Here is a 15,898-nt window from a genome sequence, read left to right as displayed (position 1 = left end):
CTTTTATTGCTCAAGAGACATCAGGGACACTCTTGTTCTGAAAAATTCAGATGTCAAATGAAATTGTAGACGCTAAGTTTCAGATCTCCCTTAACAATCATTTTAAACAAATATAACCTCCTCCCACTAACAAGGAAATAAATCTGGATTGCATATGCTGTTTCATGGTAAGTTGTTTGGATGCTCAGAGTGCTGTAAAGGAAGAAAACAAATACCACCTTTATTCATGGCTTTCACTTTTTTTTATTTCCCAAGTGAGAAACATAAAGGAAAAAACAGATGGCAATTGTCTCATAAAAGCTGCTATTAGAAGTTCAGTTGTTTTGAAAAATTCCCTTCCCACACTGTTCTGGCTGCACATGCAATAGCCCAGTTTTGCTGTTAGAGACAGGTAATATTAGAGAGAAGCTCTATCTTTACTTTTTCTTCCAAAATTAAGTTTCATTTTGTCTTTGTGTTGTTCCCTTCAACCCCTGCCTAGCTACCACTCTGATGCTTTTTCGGTGTGGTCTGTTGAAAAGCAGTTCTGTGTTGTCCTTCTTGTATCTGATGGTGCTGGAAAGGAATGGCCATTTTTTTCCCCATTGGAATACATATCTAATGTAAAGCTGTTTGCTGGTGAACAAGGATGTTTCAGTGCCTGATTCTGTTTCTACCTACATTTAGATAAATTACATGAACCTCCACAGTAAGAAGTGTTACCTCACAGTAAAATAATTGTGAGTAAGAATATTCATTATTCATTCATCATCATGGAGATATTAAGAAAAATAACCCAGGATGTTCTGTGCTAGCCAAAAAAAAACCAAACCTATATCTGTACAGGCATCCTACATAATAGCAACATGTCACTTTGTAGTTCTACATTAAACTTTTATGTGAGAAGTTACAGCTGTGGATGCCTATGTCATTCAGATTCTGTTTCAATAAACCTTTGAGAAAGGAAAAAGTGAAAGCTCTTCAGCTTTACAGCAGTTTCAAAGCAGAAGCTTTATTATTTTTTTTTAATCCTAATACACTTTATGTTTTTACACAGACATGGTTTCTCAGTGAAGATAAATGATGAGACTGTACCTTAAAAAGCCTTTGGGTTTTCATTAATCCACATTAGGTTAAAAGGGAATCAGAATTCTAAAAATACAGCACATCAGAGAAACAAGGTATTTTTCAGGTCAAGGTCCTCTTTTACATCTGGTGCCATTTGGTAGTTCTAACATCTTCCATCTCCCCCTACTTCTCCATCTGTAAATAACTCACTGAAGTAAATGCTTGGAATAATTACAGCAAAGAATGATAAAATGCAGGTTGGATTTAATCTCCTAGGGATCTAAAATGAAAAACAACCACAGACATCACAGTTACTGAGAAACTGGAACTCTCCAATCGGCAGGTGTATGAGATGGGAATTATGTCAGAGTATTACATGCTTTAGGATTGCAGTTGTGCTGTTCAAAAAAATGTCAAAAGGAGTATTAGTTAAGGAGAGGGGGAAAAATAGCCTAGTGGGGCTGATTTTCTAAAGCAACCTGCCATTTTGCTTCTGCAAATAATTATAGAGGCACAGTTCTAACGGTTAGATGTCTAAGTGCTTGCATCCATCTACTAGGATGTTGGAGATCTAACTAGAGTAAAATGTGTGCAAACTTGCAATACTGGATAGAGGTTTGAGATGCTTCTAAAATTGATCAATCAATCAATCAGCAGGTAACTTTCCAAAAGTTTATGAGAACAAAATGTCTTTTTTTTTTTTTTGCATGAGGTTAGAATTGCCCCAAGAAAGAATCCTGGAGTAGCCCACAAAATAAGGGTCTTTGGAGCTTCCTGGATTAATGTGAAAGAAACAATCTACTCCTGCTGGGGTTTCATATTTGTATCAGGAACGCAAAATGGGGGCTTGACGATGGGCACACTATTTGTGTTTGCTGCCTTCCTCTGGCACTATAGCTACTTTAGCATCTCAGTTTGACTGTTCAGTTTGTCAGCTCTCTGGGACACACTGCTGTGTGCTTGCAGCTGTGTTGTCCTGGTACCTACCTTGTGCCTGCTGCCTGTATAGGTGCCCACCGTGACTAGCTCATTAGAAATACAGACTCAGTCAGGTACCTGGAATAGGAGATCTGAAGTGAGAAAGAAGATGGCCTCTTCTAAATGATTTAAGTCCTCTGCCCAGAGTGGCAAAAGCAGCATCCAGCATTGGTTACCAGACTCAATGTTTCTGTTCCTCCCTGTCCTGTGTTGCTGCCCAGGGCAGTACCAGGCAAGAAAGCATTCTTTGACAAAGAGGCATAAACCACTGTCTCCTCTTTTCCAGAATAGGGAAAGCATTATAAAACACAAAAAATTCAGTTTTGGTGAGGGCATGTAGAGTGAATTTTAGAAATGCTACACAGCTTTTACAAAATATTTGGAGACTGTCCTCAAAAGAGAAAGAATAGGACATGACTCTTATGTGTGACTCCCAGCAGCATAAGATCCTCTCCGTTACTCATGCAGGATGGAGCGGAAAAGATCTGTCAGTAATGTTCAGTTTACACATGCTTTTCACTTAAATACTTGACAGAAGAAAGTTTCATGGCTTTATTAAGCGTATTTTAGATCTAAGAAATTATAATTGGTGTATATTTGAAAAACTACTCATCGCTTGTGGCTTGCTTATTAACTTACCAGAAACTGGCCCTTAGGACATAGTGGCCTGACTCCCATGCAAAAGAGTTGTTGGAGTGAACTCAAACATGACAGACTCCTATTTTAAATCCTGTTTATATTGCCAGTGTGGTGCAAACTGTCTGTGAATCTGAGAATGTACCCATTTAAAATGTCTATAATGCAATAAAATTGCTGGCAATTGCTGTGTCATACTGCCCCTCAAACTAAACTTTGCATTCAAGGATAAATGTATTCACAAATCTTAGTTGCTGTTCACACACACAAAAGTGTGAATATCATTTGAAGTTGTTCATTCATCTGGTAAACTCCTCCCATCCTCATCTTCTCTCTTGCAGTACCCTTTGCCCCTTTCCTGCAGAGGCTGTTTCTTCCTAGCTGGTATGTTTAACCACCCTTCAAAAGGATGGCTTGGCTCCTGCTGCCCATCACATATGGGCTAGACTTGACAGAGGGCCATCATCCGAGGAGGGTTGAGTCTTGGAACCAGGACTTGCAAAGGGTCTCCACCAGTTCTCAGCCTCTGCTGTGATAAGGGTTACTGTTTCTCTCCACTTAGCAGAAGCACAGGAGATCCAAAATTGTCATCTTCACCCCTATCCCTACAGGAGCATGCCCTTAACAAGTAGCCAGATAGCCTTCAAAGGTGAGCTGAAGATTTCATGGATGGCTTAAAGCAGCCTAAAATGTAAAGGTAGCTAACCATTTTGCAGCCTTAGGGCAGGAAGGAGGCAGGAGGGCAGGATGGAGGGGCTGAAGCCAGGGAGACAGGTGAAGTGGCCTGGGGCCTGCAAAATGGAGGCCACTGCTGGGCCATTTACTTCTTGTATAGACAGAAGCTTTAAGGCTGGCTTTCTACACCACTGGGAGGGGCCTGATGTGCAGGCAAGCAGGCTACTGCTGTTACAGCTTGTTCCTGGCAACTTTTGAAGCAGACAAAATGGTTCAAGAAGGCTTAGCAAGCTATCAGATGGGTTTTCCACTCTACCTCAGGAGGGGAAATGAGACTGCAAAAGGGGATTGATTTTCTGGTCAGTCTGGCTCATCAACTCAATGAGCAATTCATTCATCTTCCTCTCAAGGTCAGCAGAATGACAGTGTGTGTCACTGTGCCCTTCAGGACATTGTCTGTTTCAAGGTTTGCTCAGTTTTCAGTTAACCCTCACAGAGTTAGTGGTTGGTCCTGGGAGTGCTGTGCCTGGCCTGCCATGTAACTCGAGAAGAGACAGTTTGGCAGGGAGTTAAAAATACACACTGTGGAGATCTGTTTCCTAGTCCCTCTCTTGGGGACCATATGTGGCAGTGGTGGAGCCTTTGGAACATGTGTCACATGTAGCATGAACTGACAGTCTAATCTGAAGTCACTCCAGTTGGGTACAAAGACTACTTTAGGAGAAGCTTGCCTGTTTATATAGGTTTCAGATTACTTCATTTGTAGAAGTGTATGGAGTGCATCCAAAGGAAATAATTTTTCTCTGGTGAATGGGAAGACCAAAAGGAGAAGTCCAGAGAAAGAAAGCTGGATGGTCTTTCTTAATGTCAAAGCTGACATAAACACATCTCCTCCAAACTCTTCTCACAAGATAATTTTCTCAGCGAGACACAGATTGCTTCAATCTCTGTGTTGCAGTCTTTGAAACTTCCCCCTCATTGCTATAATGAAGGAGGCATGGTTTCCTTTGAGAATTTCTGCAGCCCTGAAGTTTGCCTTCTCTAAAGGCTTTCACATGATCAGGTGGTTGTTCCAAAGAGCTCTCTCTTTGAAATTCCTCTGCCATCACACAAGGGCAAACTGCAATGTCTGCTTTGCAAAATTATTAAATTAACAAACAAACAAACAAACAAACAAATAAGACTTCATTTAAAATATTCTGACTAGCTCAATTTTCATTAGACAGAGGCCCAGCTAAGAAGATGACAAATGGTGTTGGAAAGGAGCCACCAATTAGGAAACATCAATTTTTCTGTCAACAGGATAACCCCTTTTACAAAACTTGTCATGTGTTTACTCCTTTTCTGTTTGTGAAGGTAGTTGTTTGACAGCAACATTTTGCATGAGGGGAAGGATTTATAAATTGTTTTTTTACAGTTAGCATTGCTGCACTGTTTTGAGTTCCTGTTTTGTGGGATATTTTCCCTGTTCAGGGTGTTTGCTCCTCAGTCTGCCTGCTGTCTGTAGCTCTCCCATTTGTAATCATTGGAGAGAGGGCAATGACTCTTCTTGTTTCTGTAGGAAGTTCTGGGGTGGAAGCAATTGTGGTGGTAGGAGGCACCTTGTGAGCATAGGGCTTATGACTTGCAATGCCTTCAGGTAGCTTAGAAATGCTACTGTATGTGTGTTCTGAAAAGCAAGAAAAACACATTTCTGAGCATTTATTTGTTAAAAAAAATATCCTTGTTATGCTTACATCCTAATAAATCTTCTTCTATATTTAATAATCCAGAATACAACTGAAGACATATGGGTCTTTTTCCAGTTTACACATTTTCTCTACCTGCATTCGGAAAAGTTGATAGTTTCCACTCTCCTTTTACTTACTTACAGAAAATTTTACTCACTTGTCTTATGGAAAGCTGTATACACCCTTCATTCATCTGCATGCAGTGATTCACAGCTACTGCTGTGTTTCTTAATAGCTTATTGCAAGTCATTTTATAAAATCATCAGTAGCAAATGCTCAACAAATACTAGGACGAGAAACGAGGAAATTCTTTATTCTTGAGCATATGGTTAATACAGGGAGACAGTAAGAGCTGCCTGTGCATGTTATATTTGGCAAGAGACTGAATGAGAAGGACAGATAGCTGGTGAGATTTCAGATAGGCACTGGTAGATGCTGACATGACCTTATGGCCTGTCAGTTGCTGATGTGGGAACCCTGCTTCAGGAAATGGAGCATTATGATGGCTTTTGAGGAGTGCTGAGAAGTTACTATGTAATGTGTGTCTTCTGGGTCACCACTGCCTGTGTTGTGGAGAGGGGGAGATTTTGTGTGGAATAGTTAAAAAGTGGAAGGTCATTATTTTGGTAAGTGGCCATTACTGGTAGGTCAGGTACACATATCATCATCTGGTGTCAGGTCATGCAGCTCAGTGCTCAGCTATCAGCTGCTTTGAACATGTACATTAGTGAATGCAGTTGTTTCATCCTGGATGCAGACCACATGCAGATCCTCCACTAGTGTCTAACACAGGCATAGTTATGGTTCCACCTGTCCATGTCTGATCTGAAGCACTCATTACTGTTTTGACATGAGACTATACAATAATAATCATCTCACTACCTCTAATGCGTGATGGTTCAGTGCCTGAACACATCCTTTTGGGTTTGCCTTGGGGAAGGCAAAGGTTAAGGCATGTTTTGGGGCTCTAAACTGCAATTTCCCAATTAATTTTTTAAGTATCTTTATATTGCAAAAGCAAAAGCATTTCTCTTCCATAAAGCCTTGCTGTTTATATTCAGGGTGGAATTTGTGGTTTTTTTTTTTTAACGCATGGTAAAAGCTGAATTGCCTTACCTGGGGCCTTTATCCCCAAGCTAAACTGCTATCACTGCTTGTGGTGGAGGGCAGGAATCCCTGTGGAGATGGAGGTTGGGCAGCTAGGGAAAGCTTAGTCCTTTCCTGTAAACAACTGTACCTGGTTGGGGGGGAAGTTTTCCAAAGTACCTAAGTGATTTAGGATAAAAAAAAAATTTCCATTTCATTATTTCCATGCTCTAGAGTCAGATAAACATTTTTCAAAGTTTAGTTCTGTCCTGTTTTTTGCAATGCTATCTGCCACAAAGACACCCCCTTTTTTTACCTACCTTGTTCCTCTTTTCCAGGTTGGCCTTCCTTTTATGATGTGATCAGTCCTGATGCAATTGCTTTCAACGATGATTTCTCCTATGGGATGCATCGGATTGAGATATCCTGCAGTCAGGTTAGCTTATAGCACATTCAGACCATTCCAATAGCAAAGGCTGCAAAAACCATTACAGTGTGCTGTACTTTCCTTGAGATTTGCAAACCTTTCAGTTCTATTAAATAGTAATAATTGTGAGAGAGCACAATGGGTCATAGGCAAAAAAGCTGGGTGGAATGAGCTGAAGGCACAAAGGGATCGTTGGAATGCACATTATTGTCTCATGTGAGATTTACCAGAGCAGATGTAAATGGTTGGACTCAGTGCTGAGTGTGCAAAAATAGTCTTCCTGAAGAGGGTCCCTTCAAAGGAGCTCCTGAGCCTGAGCCTGTCCAACTGACTCCACATGTGAGCAGTTGAGAGAAGTTGAAAGCAGTGGAGCGACTGTCTATGTGCTGATTCCATCACTCTACATTACTGTGCATCCATGCTAACTTGCTCCCAGCACTCATTCCCAGCACAGTCCTAATGGCTGCCTCAAATAATCCCATCTGCCGTAATAATGAAGTCAGTAGTCATTCAAAACATGCCCAAATTTTCCGTTAATCCGTCTTGTTCTACTTTCTCTCATCCTTTGTGCTGCCCTCCTTTCTGTGAAGGGAAAGGCATCGTCATTACCTAGCAAAGGGAGAAGCTGCTGCATTGGTGTTCAGCAGCTGTAGCCAGCAGCTTGCAGCCCTCTAGCTCCACATTCTCAAACTCCTCCTGAGAGAAGGAGCAGCTTTATTTGGGCAGTGATAATTTGCTCTTCTTCCAGCATTGTTGTGGGGGTAAGTGATTTTATCCCTGACAATATGCATTCTTACTAGTCAGTCAGACCTCATTATATAAGGCTCAGAGTGAGTGGAGAAACTTATCAAGAGTATCCATTAACTTCAGTCTGCATAGAGCATTTGGCCCAGTATGTTAATGACCATATTAGGATGTCTGCTAGTTTGTCATATATACTATGAAATTCTGAAGTTTTTGCATGGATGATATGCTGTAGAAGATCCATTCAACATTTTGTGGGAATATCCACTTCCCTAAATTCAATAGCAAGGTAGCCATGAGACTGCAGATTGGGAAGCTCATGCTTCAGCAGTGGCTACTGGCATAATCAAAAATGCAGTCCAGTCTCTTTAGCTCTGCTTAGTAGGCCTGAACAGTGCTAAAATCTGCTTATTGCCAACTTGCTTGACACACTTCAGGAGATGGCCAGAGCTCCTGGAGAAGCCCAAGGAAGCCTGTGGTCAGCCAAGGAATATGGGAACGTCATTTACCTGTTACCAAGCAAAGTAGTGTTAAAAGACCTGAGACCAGCAATATTAGCAGCAGTCACATGCAGATACCATAAAATCAAAGCAAAACTAAAATCTGAATTTGAAGAAAAAAATATGACCAAGGTCATATTTGCTATATAATCCAATAGCGACTTCCTACCAGCTATTCCAGCTTCCTGGGGCAATAATTCCATTTAATCCTTTGCAGATGAAAAAGTGGTTGATTTTTCTTTGAAAGACCTTCCCGCCTGTCTGAGAGAATAAAAGAAATATTTTTTAATGTTCTTCACTATAGAAAGCAAACACAGGGGGAAAATCACTGTAATATTAATCAAATACATCCGTGGGATTATCCTAGAAATAACTTTCACTGTTTTTGGAACACACCCTGGGTGTATTTAAAAGGTCAGTGATTAGTGACAGGTAGAAGTTAATACAAATGCAGTTGAGGAATAGTGTAAAACTGGCTGCATCTCTTTTTTTCCTCTGTCCTGTTCAAGCACCCCTTTCCCTCTGGTCTCCCTACCTACTATTTTTCCTGTGCAAATCAATAAAATTCCGTAGTCACAAGAGTAGTGTTTGCACACCAATAGCTTGGACTCTCTGCTGCAGCAGCTGACTGCAAGCTGCTTTCCGTGCCTCCCAGCAGTATATTAGAACCAGGAGGCTTAGGAGATCCAAGCATACTGACAGTTAGCAGTGACCCCCTCCCTTTCCTGCTCCCAAGCACATACTTGGAATGCTTTAACCATTTCACTGTACCAGTTCATTCTGCCCAATGTATTTATGTGCAAGGCTGCAACAGATAATTATTTTTTTTTCCAGAGGCTCTGCAGGCATGTACATATGTCCTAAAAAAATGATCAGCGCCTATTATGTGTGGGGAGAGACAGTAAAGTCAATTCATCCTTGTACTCTCAGCTGAGTGCCAGGTTTCTTATACTGTGATACAAAGGACTGAAATACATTTCTGTTTAGGGCAGATGAGTTATAGAGTCCTCTATACAGAGAATCGCCACATAAATTTTTGGTGAGGGGTAATCTCAAAAGGTAACAAATTTTGCAGTAATTCAATCCTGGAGTGATTCTGCCATCACAAAAAGGTGTAATGAGACTGCCTTGGACTCTCATACAGCTTCACAGGTTTTGTGAGGAAAACCTTTTTGATAGATTGTCTTGGTAGTCTGTGTGTGAATATATTACTTCTATAGACCATTTCTCTCTGCTGTTTCTCTTGTTCTGTTGCTGTCCAGTAGAGAGGGAATGATTTATCTTTTGTTAAATGTTAGTCTGGAAAAGATCTGTTTAACACTTCCAGCCAGGAGGTTTTGAAGCACTCTTAGTTGAGATGAGATGATTTAATTAGGATGCTGAGCATTGAGAAAAATACTCTCCCTGGGACACTTAATTCTTTTTCCCCCCAAAGGTATGCTTATAGCCAGGTGAAATGCTTCATTGTTAGATGCCCCACGTTCAGAAACAGCTCTGATTTTTTGCGCATGCTAACATAAAAATGGCCTTCAATGTAAAGGAAAATTATAAAAAGGATAAGCAGTGGAAAATGGAGGAAAGGATGGCAAGACAGCAGTCTTTCAGGAAGAAAACTTGAAGCTTAGTTTTCTCTAGGTCCCATTCAACTTCCTTTTACTTACTTCCCTTGTTTTATCTTCCTTCCTTAAAAAGCTGAGCAACTGCTGCTTAACCCAGTCATGCATGCCATTTTCCATTGCCTGTGGGGGTGTGTTCTGCTGATACCACAGGCTGGAAGCCCTTGGTTGTTATTGGGATCTTTGCTGGACTGCCATGGCTGTCTCAGTGACACTTTTTGAGGTGCAGGGAGCCTGCTGTGGGATGTGGGATGTGTTTGCATGGGTGAAACCAACAGGTGGGAGCACTGAAGCTTCACATGTCTACCTGCCCTGCTCCTGAAGTCAGTGAAGATTATTGTTTCAGCTGTCATTAAATGAGCAGAGTTTCTGTCCCACCTAGCTGGTGTGAGAGTCTCCCCCAGCCTTTCAGTCTATTGAGAAAGTTTAACCTGGAGGCGAGACTACGTGCTACTACACACACCTTTCCTGCTGCTTTGGTGAATTAAAGGCCATAACAGCAGGAGAACATTAGCAACACATTAACTGCAGGGTAGAGATTTGCCATCACTAATTCATTCAGAGTTTGGAATAGTCACTATTGCCTCTATGTATTTGGAATACTATGAATTAATTAAACTTTAAGAATAATTTGCAGTCTTTAATTTTTGCTGTCTGACTGTGAGCCCATGAAGCAGGTCTGTGATCTCAATTACATCATTCCACCTCTCACTGAGATCTGCTATTGACTTGAAAGGCCAAGGCTCTTTGGTAAAGCAGCATGACTTTCCTGTTCAAGATAAATATTTCTCCAGTGCAAGGTTTTAGTTTTTTGTTTCTCGCGGCAGACTGTAAAAATGAACTTGTGGAATTCAAGTGACTAATTACAAGAAGTTCTTATCCAGATAAATTGTCAGGCACAATGTGCAGTGATAGTAATCTTAATTTTTGAATAAGGATCAGCAGGGTTAGCTTCCTCAAAATACTGTATTTGTAAAACAGTCCTTGTAAAGCAAAAGACTGTTACCTTTCTTATAGACAAGATCAGTAGTGCTCACCCTGAATAGCACTGCAAGTATTTGGGTCTGATTCATACAGAGCAAAAGGAGCAGCAGACCATTTGAACTTTCTTATTCCTTACAAAAAACAAAATTCAGTATCATTTATAATTTCTCCCAGACAGAAATTATTGGTTAAAAAAAAATTACATATCTGCACTACAGGTCTTTTTCAGTCACCTGTCCCCGTCTTGTATGTACTAGAGAAATTATTATGAGATGAGTGGGTTGGGCTCCATCCCCTCCAGGGTCGAGAAGTACACCCAGAAGGACCTTGATGCTCAGAAGCATGCCAGACTATAGAAAGGGGAAAAAAAGAAATGTGAGAGCACACTCCAAAGAATATCTTTAGTGGTTTAGGTCCTTGCCAGGATCACCAAAGGGTTTAATTTTTTTTACCAAGGGGTGTAGCAGATGGTTGCAGGCTGAGGAGAGGCCAAAGCTGAGGCTGTCCCTTTCTTACACAGATATCCTTACAGCAGTAAGTGAAGCATGGGCAGTGCTGTCCTCACTACCATGTTTTTAGCTGTGCTCCTGCCATGAAATCATTATAGAAACACCTCAGAGATGGTGGTCCAACCAAGCGTAGGTGACAGGAAACACCCTGGAAATTTGGGCTTGGAGTCTTTGGTGCCTGTGGTATCTCAGAAGATCATCTTCCTGGATCACTCCTGCAAATAAATGTCGATTGTAAATCCCACTTGAAAGGGTGATGTAGGCATCAGTGGCTTCCTTGGCAGCAGCTGCCAGTCATTGTTTGACAGCGCAGCGATGGCACGAGCGAGCGGCACAGACACACTGATACTCTGTTGTGTTTTGTTTCAGTGTGGGGCTCACCTGGGGCACATTTTTGATGACGGACCTCGCCCAACTGGCAAACGATACTGCACAAACTCTGCTTCATTATCTTTCAAGCCAGCAGACAAGAACAACGCTGGAGAAGGCAGCGTTAATGCCAGTCCTGCCCCAACAGGCAAAGCTGAGCTGTAGGATGAAGCAAAGCCTGCAGAAAACTGCGTGGATCCCACACAGCTTACAAGGAATGTTTTCTAGTTTTCAAGTTGCCTGCTCTCTTATATCCTAAGAATGTTCAAATGTATGAAAGCATTTTGCACCATCATTCTTCTTCCTCACCTTTTCAGAACTGAGGCCTTTCCTGCCAGTGCATTTACTGTATAATTGGATTGAAAAATGTATTGACTGAGTCCGCAGGTTTTCTTTTTTCTTCTTTTCTTTGAGATTGCTTTGGGGAATCTTTAAATTGAGAGGCTTTGACATCATTAGTTATTAGTTTCTTCTTAATACTGTGTTACTCTAGGTTTACACACTATTCCTTTTTGTGTGACAAATGGGACTTGTGTTTATCTCCAGTCTATAGGAAACTTCTGAGCATAAGAAAATCCTGAATTCCTAGCACATCTTTGCTTTGTTCTGACTTGTGAGGCATGCAGCCTTTGGTCATACGTATCCAACCATCTCCCAGCATCAGCCAGCCGCACCTTGCAAAAACTTGTAGTTATGGCTGTTCCTTCCCAACTGAAAGAGATGGATGAGATGTTAAAAGCATCCTTTGGCTAATTTGCTGCCAAAATTTCAAGGGTGTGGTTGAGAGGATGTAAACATTGTCTCAGCATCTGTGTTTCCCCTTTGTTTGGTAATTTAAATCAAGGTTTTACCTAGTAAGGCTCACTTTTGCAGGCTACTAATGAGACTTTGTTTGTGAGGCCTATTCAACAAGCATAACGCAAATCTGAATTAAAGTTGAAATCTGCAGGGGGTAATTATATGGGCAAGTGCAGAGATAAACTTGCAATGTGAAGTAGATGAAGGATGACACTAGGCTCTTTATCTTGTCAGTTGCTACAAGGATTCAGAAACATGACAGTTTCTGCTAGAGAGAAGTTTAGGAATGAATGCAGTAGAAAGAGGGAGACCCTCCTGACGTATCCAGTTTTAAAGATTAGCTGGTCTGGATGCATACTGCATACAAGATCCAGTCTTTAATTTGTGCAATGGCAATGTAGCGGCATGAGTGACAGTGTTGGTGTAAGAAATTAATTAGAAAAAAGTCTGTCACAGTTCCAGAAATTTTCATGTAGCAAAATTCACTGTCCCATGAGATGTTGTTCACAGCTGCTTTTCGATTTTTTTGAGTAACACTTAGAATTGTGCATAATACTGTTCTTTAAGCTATACTACACAGTATTTGCTACCACTTTGCCTTTAAACACTGAGAGACTTAATGAACACGGTATTTACTTCTACTAGCAAACTTTGTGACTAACATGTTTGGATCCAATTTTATTTTTAGTAGGAACAAAGCAACCACTGATTTTTATAGAAGCAGGATCGAGGTTTTTATGTCAGTGATAATAAACATGTTATCTGAAGTTCAAACACCCTTCAGTTAAAATATAGCTACTGTGAAAGCATATGGAATGGTCATAATTGCCTTTTTTTCAAAGCAACATTAGAAAGACATGAAAAAATATTAAAAACGCAGCATCTATAAAAATGTGGTACATAAATGTGGTTTAATTCCAGATTGCTGTTCGATTTAAGTATTATCAAATTTCAGTATATTCCTGCCTTATGTTAAAGAAATATAGTACTTAAGCTTCAGAACACAGTAATGTATGCTGTCCTACAGGAGATTTATTTTTGCAGGATATGGAATGCAATGAAATGAATCAATATGGTGAGGTGCATGTGATCTCTGGGAGTTAGATCATTTAATATAGGAAATGCATTGTTCTTGTGCACAAGCTATACCACAGTGCAGTGCAAGGTAAGACAGATTTCCTTTTATTGCTCTTAGAAGATGCTAGTAAGGGCTAGTATAGAACCCTCCAAATTTGGTTCAGTCTGGTGATGATCATGACAGAGGAAACGTGGGAGCTGAGCACAATGTACAGGATAATAGAATATTTCTGTATGTTTAAATTTTGCACTCTAGATGCTTATAAAAACTGAATGCAAACTGTGTAGAAATAGCAAACTATATTTTCTAATATCTCTATTTTAAATATGATGTTTAAATAAGATACCTTAAAAATCATGTAAGTCACATGTTATTTATATATGCTATATATATATATATATATATATAAAATTGCACATGTTTTTTATATATATATACGTACACACACCTATATTATTTGAGTATAATTTTAGCCTTCTGTACCTTTATAATAACTAAAACCTTTCCATAAGAGGGTTCAATACTTTTAAGAAATCAAATATACATTTTTCAAATCACATTTGTTTTCATATATTTGCTGTACACAAATATAAAATAAATTTCTTTATAAATAATTCTGTTTTGCTTCCTTATTTATCTGGTTTTATGTCACATTTCTGCATCCTTCACTGCAGGATGTCTTAGGGAACTGCTTTTACTTTGCTTTCCCCTAACTTACTGTGAATATTACACATACAGTGCCTTATCTCCTGCAGGTTTCTGGCAGGGACACAGCACTGCAGGGTACCAGGTATCCTTGCACCTACCAACTTTCAAGAGACTATCACAAACACCTGGGCCTCAGCAGAGCAAGGAAATGTATAGAGAAAGGCTCAACCTCAGCAGAAGTTTTAGTCTCTTCCAAAGGATTCCGTGTGGGATGTGGTAAGTTTCAGGCAAGGATGTCATAGGAGCCCTGCAGTGCCCAGGCTCCATCTGCAGTGGGGAAATGTAGCTGGTAAGTTGCTTTCTGCCAAATTTTCATCTCCAAGGTTTGGAGTACTACTGCACAGGCAGCAGGTTATTGCCACTTGGTAAATCAGCCCTGCAGCGTGTTTTAAAAGATAGGTGTGAGTTGCAGGCTGTGTTTAAGCTAGCTTCCATGTGTATGTTTGTGGGAACCAGAGAGTTACATTGAAATTAAATCCCTTGCTACTTGTTCTCAAACATTTTCAGTGTCTAGATGACGCACTGCACACCTGTTTACAAGTTTAGTATGATCTCTCTTAGTCCAGAAATTAATCCCTTTGGACTCTGTGTCCCACCCATCCACTGTACTTCCCTCTCAAAACTGTAGTAGTTTGATATGTCTTAAATGAGGTACTAACTTGTACCCACTAAAAGGAGGGGCAGAGCTGGATGCCCCATGCTGGCTTTGCCCTGTGCTGCCAGCACAACCTGGCCAGTCTGTCAGCACCCAGAGGCGCTGTGCTGAGGCACATCTTCAGAGGCATTCATGCTTTTGCTGGTGCTGCCCTGGCAGCAGACATGGGGCATGGCTCTGTGCTCCAGTCTAGCTCAAGGCAGGCTGTGTCTTGCTGTGCATGGCATGCAGTTTTTCTTAACACACATGTGTACACCACCACTTCAAAACCAGAGAAATTTCTAGTAAGAGATACTCTCCTAGCTGCTCCTGGTGTTCCCCAGGGTGCCCCAGCCACAGGGTAGGAGAAACGGTTGTGGCAGGATCAGCTACACACGGCCAGTTAACCATCTGCTTTGAGATTCTCTTGTTGCTGGGGCTTTATGCCTTCCACATATAAAAGGCACTTGAATTGTAGGCCTTTTTCACAAGCTCTATGAGGTCTCATTCACTAAAACAAAACCCCAGTGTGTCTTTATGAAGTACTTAAAACTGAGGCCTTACCACAGTGACTACAGCACAAAATTAGGACAGCATCATAAGTCAGGGTTTCTGTTGGGGTGGCAGCAAAGAATACATTGTCACAAACATGATGCCAAGTGTGGATGTGAATGTTGGTATTTAATTGTACTGAATAGTTCAGTCTTGTTTCAGTTAACCTTGTTTTGTAGTCCATTTACCCAATCAAATTTGTGTTAGACCTTCTCTGACAGAGTCTGGGATACGTGTTCATTTTTTCTTACTGTTCATTCTGTTACAAAATGTCTGTGCTAATGTCACTGCATAGCCAGCAGTCCTCTTGTCCTTTACCCATGGTCTGGGAGGGAATGGGAAATAAGGATGAAAACAAAACTAATGTGTGCACTTTCTGCATTGCAATCAATGATTTTATAAATACACCCACTCTTTTATAGAATGAATGGCAGAGTATTGAATGGCACCAGAAGCAATTTTGTCAGCTTCCAAGTTCAGTATGACAAAATGTTGCTTAGCATGCTGGGGAACTGGACTAATACTTCTTATTTTATTGACTATTAAAATGAGGCCACCTACAGGTCCTACAATAAACCTGCAAAAATATTTAACCCTGTATATGTGAAGACCTGCATTCCAGTGTGGCTTGCTCCCATTTTGTTGTAAAGAGAAGTCATGCACCACAGGGCCTGACCGGGCTTTTCAGACCAAAGCCATGACAGCAACCAACAGCTGTCTTCCTTTTACAGTCACTTAAGAAACCACAAAGGTGAGGTAATACTTGCAAGCGTGCCCCAGTGAAATCACTGGAATAGCCAAACCCCAAGCAGTGTAGGCAGGTGACA

At 40.8% G+C, this 15,898-nt stretch overlaps 1 protein-coding gene across 2 annotated transcripts in view; it reads left to right on the top strand.

Moving 5' to 3' along the window:
• The window catches only part of MSRB3 (methionine sulfoxide reductase B3), an 81,963-nt gene extending 68,291 nt beyond the window's left edge, over nucleotides 1-13,672 (top strand). Inside the window, exons 6-7 of one of the 2 annotated variants that reach the window (XM_058022726.1) lie at nucleotides 6,491-6,588; nucleotides 11,302-13,672. In XM_058022726.1, coding sequence (XP_057878709.1) covers nucleotides 6,491-6,588; nucleotides 11,302-11,466 — 263 coding nt within the window. In that variant the 3' untranslated portion in view covers nucleotides 11,467-13,672. The remainder of the gene's footprint in view (nucleotides 1-6,490; nucleotides 6,589-11,301) is intronic. The other variant, XM_058022727.1, reaches the window with a different exon arrangement.
• The last annotated feature ends 2,226 nt before the right edge of the window (nucleotides 13,673-15,898 follow it).

This window comes from Melospiza georgiana, chromosome 4, assembly GCF_028018845.1.
Source record: "Melospiza georgiana isolate bMelGeo1 chromosome 4, bMelGeo1.pri, whole genome shotgun sequence".
NCBI lineage: Eukaryota > Metazoa > Chordata > Aves > Passeriformes > Passerellidae > Melospiza > Melospiza georgiana.
Note: the sequence above shows the minus strand (reverse complement) of the source record. Positions and strands in the feature narration are given on the sequence as shown.